General features: G+C 37.9%; 1 protein-coding gene across 4 annotated transcripts in view; it reads right to left on the bottom strand.

Annotated features, from left to right (window-relative positions):
* Positions 1 to 8,383: 8,383 nt before the first annotated feature.
* TRAPPC8 (trafficking protein particle complex subunit 8) overlaps positions 8,384 to 11,854 on the bottom strand; it is a 51,291-nt gene continuing 47,820 nt past the window's right edge. For all 4 annotated transcript variants that reach the window (XM_050319677.1, XM_050319683.1, XM_050319690.1 and 1 more), the window contains 2 exons: positions 10,846 to 10,935; positions 8,384 to 9,426 (listed from right to left, as the gene is read on the bottom strand). In XM_050319677.1, the coding sequence (XP_050175634.1) occupies positions 9,192 to 9,426; positions 10,846 to 10,935 (325 nt within the window). In that variant the 3' untranslated portion in view covers positions 8,384 to 9,191. The remainder of the gene's footprint in view (positions 9,427 to 10,845; positions 10,936 to 11,854) is intronic.

Genomic DNA, 11,854 nt, shown 5'->3' with positions numbered 1-11,854 from the left:
GACCACAGGTGCAACAACTGCTCAGTGTGCTCATTTACCCTATCATTTTGTCTTAGATCCAATATTAGGGCTGAATAAATTTAGTTGGGATTAAGTATTTATTTGGATTGTTTTCCCCCTCAGACCCTTTTTAGCTGCTTAGTGACTGTCCTGCTTTCAGCTGGGATAAAGTTCATTTTGTCTTATTAGCTGGTCCAGTGCTTTGTTTTGGATTTAGAATGAGAATATGGACTTGGGGATTTTCATCCTTGCTCCTAAAGAAATATGGCAAACTTCAACTAACTTCAAAGACACAGACATCCTGTTAGTCAGTGGAGTCCAATGTCAAACCACAGTAGTGTGTCAAACAGTTGATTTTGTACTATTAATGTGTGAAAGCAGCATTCTTAAATAAAGACATCAGCTTTTTTTCTCCTCAGTCAGGAGCCAGTGCCTGTCAGTGCTGTAATTTCTCATTTCTGTGTCTTTGGAAATGCTACATTGATCAATGCATCCATCATACAGCTATAATATAAGTAACACCATACCTGACTGTATAATGTGTAAGCAGCCACACCTGACTAAACACCGCTGACAAGAATAATCACCTATTTAACAAACTTTAGCAGTCTACAGCAGTATACAGGATTTTTACTAAGACACTTGATGCAGGGCATTCATATGAGCAGGACCACCTATATTTGAAGCAGACAATTTCATTTGGTATTTGGTAAACTGCACTAAATAAGGATGTGGAGAGCACAGTCCCCTTTTCGTTTACCACCAAACAGTGTAGGAATGCTCTTTTAGCAAGCAGGAGTTTCTGGACTGCTGTCTCATCTGCAGGTGTATTGATCCCACAGCTCACACTGGGATTGTTTCATGTGGTCAACAGAAGAGCAGCTCGTTGACCTCTTGTTCTTCCACACTCTGCTTCTGGAGCTGCCTGGTACTGCAGGGCTCCCACAAGGCTGGGACCTCCCCTCACTCACACTGAGGTACAGGGCACTGACAGCTCAGGCAGAGCATAAACTCACACAAAGGCTGTTAGTTTTAGACCCATAAACTTAAAATTACAGGTTTTCCTTGTAAAAATTCCATTGGGGCGGGTGAAGAAAAACAAAAAAGGAAAAGAAAATTGCAACAAAACTGCTCTTTCACAACTGAGCTGTTCCTCATTTCCACCAATACCTAGCAGCCACAGTGAGGAAGAAAATGGCAGCAGAGTGAAGGTTTCCACTACATATCTGCCTTTCCTCTGTCACCCCAATGCATACATTCTTGTTTGTCTTGTGTAACAAGGGCATACCACCATGCAAAGACCTTCAGTGAAAGAGGTTTAAACATCCCATTTTTAATTGCAATTTCTCAATGCTAAGAAAAGTATTTTCATGGCAACCTTCATCAATGTCAAGTTTCAGGCACTCAGAAATTATATTGTGAAATGCTAAAAGTACCTAGCAAGTCTTCAGAAAAATTCTAGCCTGTAGCCAGTTTCATAATACTGAACAAAGTTACAGTATTGCTTTGGACAGAAGAAAACTTTTCTGAGGAGTATGTTCAACACCCACTCATATTTTCTGAACTCTGGCTTGCAGAGAAAAAAAGTCTTAGCTAGTAGGAAAAAATGTGGTGACAAGCAACAATAAATTATTCCCTATCCCCTTGTAAACTTTTACAGCTCTATTACTGAAAAAGTTCTAGATATTACTCTAAAAAATACATAATTTTCTAAGTAGCTTTTCAATAAGTTAAAGATTCTGCTCTAATTTGAATCTATAACAGAATAATTACATTTAACAGTGTTTTTAATGCAGCTGAGGATGCAATTAATCCAGAATGCTTAGGGCTCATGTGGCCTGCAGATGAAGAGAATGGATTTGAGAAGCAGGCAGAAACAGAACATGAACATCTAAGGCAGTGACATCTCCCCTCTGTGGTCTGGAGAATGAAAACTGTGATCCTTGAGGACAGATGTTAAAATGAAAAGTAGTATTAGCTGTGATTCCTGAGCCTTGTCCCCTTAACTTGACTGATGTGTTCAATCAGTTCTGTCACAGCAGGAAAACTTTCAGGGTTAGTCTTCCCTCACAGCCTCCCACTGCTCCTTCCAAGCAGAGCCAGAAGTGCTCCGAGCTGCCACTTTCCTCTCTCTCCAGCAGCTCCCTTCAGTTGCCCATGGCACTACTATAGGGAGGGATTTTTATGGGGTTTGTTTGTTTGTTTGTTTTTAAACTTGTTTTATGGCTGCAGAACTTTTGGTACAACCAAATTACATTTCCAAGTGTTGCCCTGACATAGTGAGAGGCAGCAGTGCCCTACTACAAAAAGCTGATATTTTCAAAGCATCTCCTGCACCCAAGAGCTCAGGCTTCAGCTGCAACTAATACAATATGCCACCAACACAACCCTGGCATCAGCAACAAGTGGAGCCTGTGTCCCAAGCACATTTTTGTCTCTCCCTCTGGAATGCCCCCAACAGCAGCACCTGCAGTGAGAGGTGGGGGAAAGCTGGGTATGCTGTTGATGGTGTCTTCACGTGGATAGGAAGAAATGTTTTGCCTGTGAATTTCAAGAAATATTTATTTTCTTGGTCAGAAGTGATTGTTACTTTCTCTGCAAACTTCTCAACATACAGAAATAACTCTTTGGTCCTTGGGCTTGAAAACACCTGGGGATCATAAGGCGGCTGTTTAAAGATGATCACTAAGTTATTTCCATCAGTAAGTAAAAATCCATAGTTTGTTTTGGTTCTTTTTTAAGCAGAATTTTCATCACCCTGGAGGAAACAGGGTAAGGAACTACCCACAATTTTCAGGAGGAGAACACCACATCTATTCTAACTTACGAAAAGGAAAACCCAAAGGAATAACACTTGCAAACATCAGCTGAATCGATTTATTCACTACTACAGTCTACAAGCAACAGTTTTTAAAGTATGTTAATTATTCACTTCTTTAGCTACCACTAAAGGCATTAGCAGAACTCATTAGCCCAGTGACATTTTACAAATTAATGATTTACTCCTGTAAACTGATAGAAATGCACAGTAAATAAATCTTGAGTTAAATAGGATCAGGAAATCACTCAGTCCTTGAATGTGTTTAATGAGTATTCGTGGCTTTAAAAACAGAAGTGTTGAGAAAATTATTATCTTCTGCTCCAGTCTAGCTTTTGCTCTATAGAAATAACTTTTTTACATGAAATTAATCAAGGGTAATTTTGAAAAGACAGCAAACATTAAGATTTCAAGGGACTGAAAAAATGGCAATGTACATACAAAGAAAGGCTGAAGTTCCCTCAGTGTATTTCTATGACTGCTGACATCTTTATATTTTAGTACACTCAGAAATAATCCCTTCTCTCACTGGAATAAGAGTGTAACAAATAAAAAACATCCAGGAGTGTCTCGTGCATCCACTGGAATTCAGAGACCGGACTTTTGATACACCTGGGTTAGGCAACACTTTGGTGCAGACAGCTCTATTTCACAGTAGATACTGCATTAGAAGATGATCTTTAAAATTAAAAACTCTGTCCCTGTTAATCTGACTGTGGCTGTCATTGTACCACGTGACTCCATTCTCCTTCAGGCAGTCTCTCTGCAGGTGATTGCTTTTCAGTAAGGCCGCTCTACTTACACTTTACAGCTGAGGAGTAATAAAAATGTTGATTTTTGTGGTTTAGTCAGTGCAGGGAAAACTTAACTTTAGATCATTAAGGAAGCTTTGGTATATTACTGAGCTTCTTTACATTATGTAGTTATTGTATCCTCAGGTTTAAAAAACGAAGACCATAGATTTTTTTTTTTTTAATCTTTATTCAATAAACTTTTTATATACTATCCTCCTCCCCAACACGTAGGCGTTTTCCACTCACTCTAGCACTTTGACAGACTTTTTGTCACTACTTAATTATACTATCTTTTTATTTTAGTAAACATATTATACATACATATCTCAGTGTTACACCAGGAAAGAGATTTGTTAACAGCTCAAAATTCAACCCATGCAATGGGACCCACAGAGGCCCTGGGTATCAAGTATTATTTCTGCTGAACAGTGACTATGTCAGCGAATCCAAACATTAAATTCTTCTATTTTTATACTGGCACCTTGTGCATTTCTTCTGGGGCAGCACACGATGTGAGTGACTGCCAAAGGACAGTCACTTTGAACCTCTCTATTCTGCTACTAAGCCTGGCAAAACCCTATCCCAAAAATGAAATCAAAGGGTGGTTGAGTTTACGTTTCAAGAAACAGTATCACTTCCTAACAATAAGAACTTTTCCCAAACATCAAGAAATTGTACTTACAGACATAGTTTAGGGGCCTTCCCTGTCGGGAAGGAAGATACGTAACTCCAGGAGGAATCCAAAGTTATTTAGTAAAGAAATACAGGACTAATACAGTTTCTAAAAGGGTATTAACCAAGGAACAAATAATCATCATTAGGGAAAAGCCGATGTTTAGAGGCACAGGTCATTAGAGCATTTGCATCTGAACAGAAACTAGTTAACAGTCAGGGCTGAAAGTGAATTGGTGCTCATTTCCTTTGTTAGCTTCAAGTATTGAGTCCTAAGAGTCAGTAATAATTATCAACGACCGATGACATGAAGGATAATAAAGAATATTATTTGGCTTTCTGTGTATGGACTCAGTGGTAGAGGAATATATCTCCAACAAAAGTTTCCAAATACAGAAGTGAGTTCTCCCTACATTATTTTTCCTGCTGCTAGTTTTTACCTGACTCTTTGAATGATATTGAAATGGTGGTATGAGTTGCTAAATCTACCTCCAGTCAAGTAGCAGGTTCTTGATGGAGATAAAAATAAATTCATTTTTCCTCCCTATAATGGTCTATATTAAAGCCATTGTAGAGGATACATTTTACAGCTATTGCCACTTATCCATAACCTTCTCAGTATATGGCTGTGGTGCTTTTCCCAGAAACTACCAATGTTTTGGGGCATCAATGACAGTCTTTCTGATTTTACTTTTGATTTTTTTACAAGATACTCCCTATCTCACTTATGACTGTAAAAAACCTGAGATAAAAAAGTTAAATTATTTTGAGTGAAATTTTTGAAAGTCTAGAATTTTGAAAGTCTTAGAAATTTTTGGGGAAAACTAGAGAAATTCCCTTCTACTTAGGAAAAAATTCTTGTCATGAAAATGCAATGGAGAAACTAGTTAAATTTCCTTTTTTAAGCAGAAAGGTAATGTTTCATTATTTTGAAGTTTAAAAAATAATTTTACTTCCCCCCCATCTTTCATTCTAATTTTTCCTGACCCTACATTGCTAGTCCCACTTGTTTCACTGTAGAAACAGCCTTTCCAGTACAAGTGAATCATTTCAGAAACTCATCAGCTTTTAAATTTTAGGAAACCATTTTTAAATTAAAGGGGACTTCAGAGGATTTTTTTACTAATTAGTACCAAGCCAAGCTGTGTGAAAAAGAGCAATTACCTCCAAACTTCCAAGCCTGAAGTTGTAACCAACTCCTGCAGGGAGCAGAACTTTTCATGCATGCTGAGTACCAGGAGAATAATACCTGTCTTAAACAACTGTATGGATGAACTTTTTACGTAATTTGCTAGACACTTTTCTAATAAGACAGTAATAATCAGTTAAAATTACACCAACCACGAGAGTAAGGAAACAGCCATTTTATGAACAAGTTAGACAACAATGAACACTGCTTTTGCTACAAACTTTTAGGTATTTATTGCTAGTTAACTCATTATTCCATTATCTGATGTTTAGACAGGATTTAAATAATGTATTTTCAGATAAAGACATTAAATCAGTTTCTGTCATAAGTTAATTTAAGTTTTAAAGTTACGATTATTTTTCCTATTTTGGAGTATAGGAAAGTACAGTATACAACTTAAGACAAGGCAACAAGTTCAGAAAACTGCTATATCAGAATAACCAGTCCTTCTAAAATTTTTTAGAATAAACTACTGTCCTAGTTTTGGCCAGGACAAGTACATAACTCAAGAATACTCCATTTAGTATGATTTCTACTGTTCTTGAGGAGATAAGATGCTTGAGATGAGAAAAAGCACAAGATCTTCTATATTATCAGTCATCTCCTATAACATCCACAGCCTGTGACTGACTCTGTAAAACCTTATCATTCCAGGTTTGCATTGCACAAAATAGTGATCTGTCAATGCAGCATTTCAGCAATTTATGGCTAAGCAGCCCAGAACCACAAGAATTCGCCTAGCACAGAAGGGAGTAACACATGCCAAGAAATATGAAAGGAATGGCAGAATTCACCTCATTTCTGGAGCAAGTTTGCTGGGGACACGGCTTGGATTAAAAGCCTAACTTTATGCCTATTGTTAAGCGGAATTATTTCTGTATTTTACGTAATACAGGATCAAATTGTTCCCACTATGCCCAGATTGAAATAGGGCATTTTATTTTTCACCAAAACCTCCAGCTTGACAAGTTTCATGGTTTTCTTTTACAAAGGCAGTAACAAATGAAAATTCATCAAGTTTCTAATACAACAAAGATCCCCTGGATCTCATCACTTTTGAGTGCTTTTTCTAGCTATCTCAAAGTAATATGTGGTATTTGGATCTCCTCTGAGCCATAACATTGCTGTGAGAGATGCACTAGTACAGTCTTGCACCTTACAGCAAGTTCATGAGATTCTTCTGGAGTATTGTTTTTCAAGTAGTGAAGTTTCAGCCTTGGCAGATTTGCTCAAGAGCAACACAAGATTAATTTTCATTTCAATAGAACTATTTCTCATCATCACTGGGAGTCCACAGAGTGAACAAAGAGTTTCCCACGTGATAATCCATTCAGGAGCCAGGCTTAGTTCTATCTCCATGCTAGCTCCTCTCCTAAGCAATCGCACACTGAAATTCTGTTCTACTCTGAAATGAATGTGTAGTCCAAAGAATCCACAGGATAACCCTACTTTCTGCCACCACTCACCACAAGTCAGAATATGCCTCTTTACCACTCTGTAATGCTTTTCAGAGCTCAAAGGAATGACCCAAATCCACACTTACAATTTTTCAAGAGACACTAGGAGAGACAAAGAGCATGTCTCCAGCAAGCAATTGTTACTGCAATTCCCCAGGAAAGCTCCACTGTTAAACTTCAGATCCACAAAAGCAGGTTGACAAGGGCCTTGCTCCCCCAAACACCCACATCACTCACTGGCTCTCAGCTTGACTGATGAATTACTAAATGCTCAGAGACAGCCACGTGAGCAACAGAGCTCATGCAGGAGCACTGAGAATCTACAGCAGCTGTTTTGCTCTGCATCATCTCATCTCTTTCATTTAGAGAGATCTGAAACCCTCACCTGCTTTACCTGCCAGCCACTGTTCAATGGGCAGATCTCTCTGAGCATTGTCATTTGGACCATCTCCAGCCCCCACCTGACAAAACTAGTTCCCTCTACAAGGTACCTCCTCTTTTCATCCTGGACAGACTGTCTTAAACATACATCAACCGTGACTCAGAGCACTGTGGCCCTCAGCTGAATGGCTTCCTTCAGTAATGACATCTCTTCCCTAAATGGGCGTTGAGACAGAAGGAGGACTGACAACACAGCTTAAGGCTACAGTGCCAAGAATCTTTTAGATTAGACTTCCATCTATCCAACAGCAGAAAAGAAGAACTCAACCCCTGAAGCAACATATTCATTGTTAGAGAATTCTATCCTATCTATTCTATCAGTATTCTACTGGTTTATCAACATGGTCCACAGTCCTATTAAGTACAACTATGAAAGGTCATGTGCAGTGAATGGGTTCCAAGACTTTCAGGAAGTCTTAAGTCCTTACAGGACAGTTACACAGAAGTACCAAAAATGAGTAAAATTGGAAGCCTTGCCTAAAAAGAATAAAATGCATCGGAAGGTAGATGTACTGCTTCATACACCAGTGTTGCCCTGTGAAATTTCCTTCAGCCAACAGAAAGAGCAGACTATCAGAAGTCCCTAGGTGATCCATTTTCCCTATACTCAGGTAAGGCATCACAAACATTAACTCCTAACTCATAGCTGGGTTTGCTGCACTTGATTGTCTCACACAGCCTTCCCTACCCTCAGCAGCTGTTACCCAGACTAAAAATCCACCTCCCCAGAGCAAGTTGCTGAGATTTCCCAGCGAGCTGAATTCTGTGTTGTACCTGGGAACACTGGATAAGAATTCAAATGACAAAGAACAGTCGCTACAATGGCTTCAGTGTACACTTCAGAGGCACTTCAAGGTACACCAAGGCTACACGTGGCAACAGGACAGGAATTTCACCTGAGCAGAGGGTGCCACAACAAAGACAGCACACAATATATACATACACACATGATATCAGCACCTGGGGATTGCTACAGACATATACAAGGGAAAGCAAAAAGGCCACTAGTCCATACAGTGAATATGGTGTATGCTTTATTCTATTTACAGTACATTTGTTATAAATATAATACATTTCTTGAAAATCTTGAGTAGATTTTTTTTAAAACAGATCAGCTGTTATAGTTACATAATAAAGTTAAGTGACAATTTAAATGACAATCTCATGGTTGTGAAATAGTGCATTCTGTGTTGAGATGAATGAGAAAATACTCAAACTGGTTCAAGAAATTATTTTTTTAAACACCTTAGGTGGGACTTCTATGTAAATCTGAAAAGGTCACCAGTTTCCATAAATATGAAAAGAAAATTTTAAACTAAAGAACCGAGAATCAGAAATGGATTTGAGAGACCTTATTGAACTTCACAGTAAGGTTGGGATTTATCATGACTAATGGCTTCAGACAGGAAAAAGCCAACGAGGCTTTCTTCCTGAACCATATCCTAATACAGCCACAAATATTAAACACACCATGCTGGAAGTTGTAACAGCAGTCAAGCTGCATTTTTGACAGGGCATTGGACATACAAGTATGTTCAGATCTGGAGTTAGAGTATTTCGTGTTATGAATATCTTAATTACCAGAGAAGAAATACATTATAAAAGGATAAACGTATTTTTCAGTCCAACGTGCATTGCATCGAGAAACAAATTGACAAGTCATCTGAATATTTTGCTATTTTCTTTTCTACACGATCTTTAGTAACAAGTTAGATGTTTGAGGTGCTATTTCAAAAAAACTGCAGCAAAATGTCAACCAGCAATATAAGAAAAGAATCCCATTTATTTCGTCTTTTAGTGCGTTTTTTCTCAGGAAGTGGTCAGATATTATTGATAATAATCAGTGCAGGCATGGAGTTCTGCTGACTTGTTTCAAACAAAGTAACTTGGTCCGCTAGCTTGGCAAATACTCTGGGGGTTCCAAGATTATAGACACCTGTATGAACAAAGCAAGCCTTCAGCTGCAAGCTATAGACCTCCTGGCCTTTAAGCTGAAGCTTGTACTGTGTTTGCCCAAGCCATGTAAAAGATCCATGTATTTCTAGTGCTTCAGAGCTGAAAAAGAAAGCAAAAATGTTACTCTCTGAATCCGAGGTATATATTACCAATTTACATGACTCTCTCCAACCTCAAGTTTTCCCAAGATTTCAGAATGCATTGTGTCCATTACCAGCCCCTTACAAAGAAATGCTTATTTATACTTTCCTAATACACTGTACACTATATACAACATCAATTATACATATATGTATAATGATGGATTCCTGTGTATTCCCAGCTTTCTACAGAAGCAGCACGTAACACTGACGATAGATAGTAGTAACAAGGTCCAAACTGTCACAGTTTGAAGAATTACTGCTAAAGGCATTCTTAGGTCTGTCCCATAACTTAAGAGTTAAATCAGACTGCATGTCACACAGACATACACTGCTTTAGAGACACTGCATTAATAAATTGGGAGGTGGGGTGTTGGATGCTTTTTATTTTTAAGAGGTTTCAAGGTTCATGAGTACACAATCCTTCTGATGACATGTCTCCCAATGTTACAAAACATGACCATCTTGCAAAAAAACAACAGATCAGTGAACAGGTTCCTAATCCTCAATGAAAAGCAAACCACACATAAAGTCTTCTGTTCTGCATTTCTGAATCTGTGTATCAGGCTCTGGGCTTTTCATTTCTTCCTTGCCTGCATGGATTGTTGGCAAGAAGCCAATGTTCCCCCATGACTAAGCCCACCTCAATGCCTTCACAATGTTTCTCACCCCCTTGGTGGAAAGCAGACCAGGTAGTATTTTGTCTAAGGGAACAAATGGGAAGAAGGGAGGCTGTTACCTGCATTACACAAAGTTGCCTTGTTTTAACAGAAGTGTCAGAATTACAGTGGTGTATTGTATATTACAATGGTATGTCATGGTACTGAATTCTCTCTCCCACAAAAATCTTTAACAAAATTTTTAGAAGCAATTCATGAACGTTTCCTCAATGCTAATACTTTCACACATAATACTACACTTCTAGACAAAAAGGCAGTCATAAGGATCTGCTGCTAAACCTGGAGGACATCTTAAAAATATCCAAGGCTCTATGAAATTTTATACTAAGAAGTATAATTTGATACTATGAAGGAAGTACTTGCTTAAACTTCCAAAGTTGTTTTCTACAAATTACTTGGTATTTTAAAAATTAAAATCCAGCAACATATGTTTAATAAAGTAAAACTGCTGAAGTTCCTATTTCACTAGTTGAAAAGTATTTCCACTTTACTAGAAAAGAGTTTTAACTATTCAAGAGTCACAATTCAAGGTCCTGTCTTAGCAAAGTAAAACAGAGAACTGATTGAAGACCCTTTATCAACTTCCATTCTTTCAAAGAAGCCACTGTTGAAAAATCCCTATTCTAGATATTCAATATAGTTAAAACACTACATGGAAGTGTTCTTAAAAATATTGTTTATTAACATTTACACATTACCTTGTTGGTTTATGCCGCAAATCAATCAGCACATCTACAACAGCCTGAGAACAATTGGAAAGTAGGAGAGTGACAGGTACCAGACAGAGGCTGCAAAGAGAAACAGTTCCACAGTAAAGGAAAAAAGTCTTACTTTGGACAGTCTTAATTGTATTCAAATAGTTAAAATTAATTTCCAGTAACACAGAACTAACATGCAGTTGTCAATTATGCAACAGTCAGACAGTGTATGTAGCAATATAACCACTTACATTGACTAGAGCTACACAAAATAAAAGCTGTCAAATAAGGCAAACAGCATTTGAGCCAAATGAAGTTACCATCTCCCTTCATTCAGCTGAGAAAGGATAGCAAAAGGATAAGCACCACCTAAGTTTACAGGAAATCTACTTTTATGACAAGAGACATTTCAGAATGGGATAACACGGTCCAGCATGCTAAGTCTCTGAGCCAGTGGGTGGCACATTTTGACTGGATCCTTTTCTTCTGCACTGCCTCCTGTAGAGGAACTGCTGGCATCTTGCCCAAAGTTGTAGCCTGAACAGTCCCCAAACAGAACAGACAACACATGCATATTTGGACTTAATGTATGCCTTTATCCTCAACAGAACATACAGTTAATTGATATTCTGCTTCTTCAAAATTAGTATAAATAATGCTGCAGGAAGCAAGACCCCAAGATACTGACAGGCAGGAACACAGACTACTGAAACTGAAACAGTTCTATTCAGTGATTTGTGTCACTGGAATTCCTTCTCACTGCTTAACAGTTTAAATATTCTAAACTTGACTTAAAAGAAAAGAACAATTAGCAACTATAGCAAATAAGAGGTTAATGTCTTACTAGAATGATGCATGTAACTGTCATTAAAATATGATACCTAATAAAACATCTAAATGTTAGATTTTAGAAAGAAAGAAATCCTTTTTTTTTTGGCAACTTTGAGATAAAACAACTCAAACCTAAATGGGTATCTTCATGTTTCAAATATAATTCATTTAATGTTTG

The sequence above is a fragment of the Myiozetetes cayanensis genome, unplaced genomic scaffold (genome assembly GCF_022539395.1).
Source record: "Myiozetetes cayanensis isolate MyiCay16 unplaced genomic scaffold, myiCay2020 scf1, whole genome shotgun sequence".
Taxonomy (NCBI): domain Eukaryota; kingdom Metazoa; phylum Chordata; class Aves; order Passeriformes; family Tyrannidae; genus Myiozetetes; species Myiozetetes cayanensis.
Note: the sequence above shows the minus strand (reverse complement) of the source record. Positions and strands in the feature narration are given on the sequence as shown.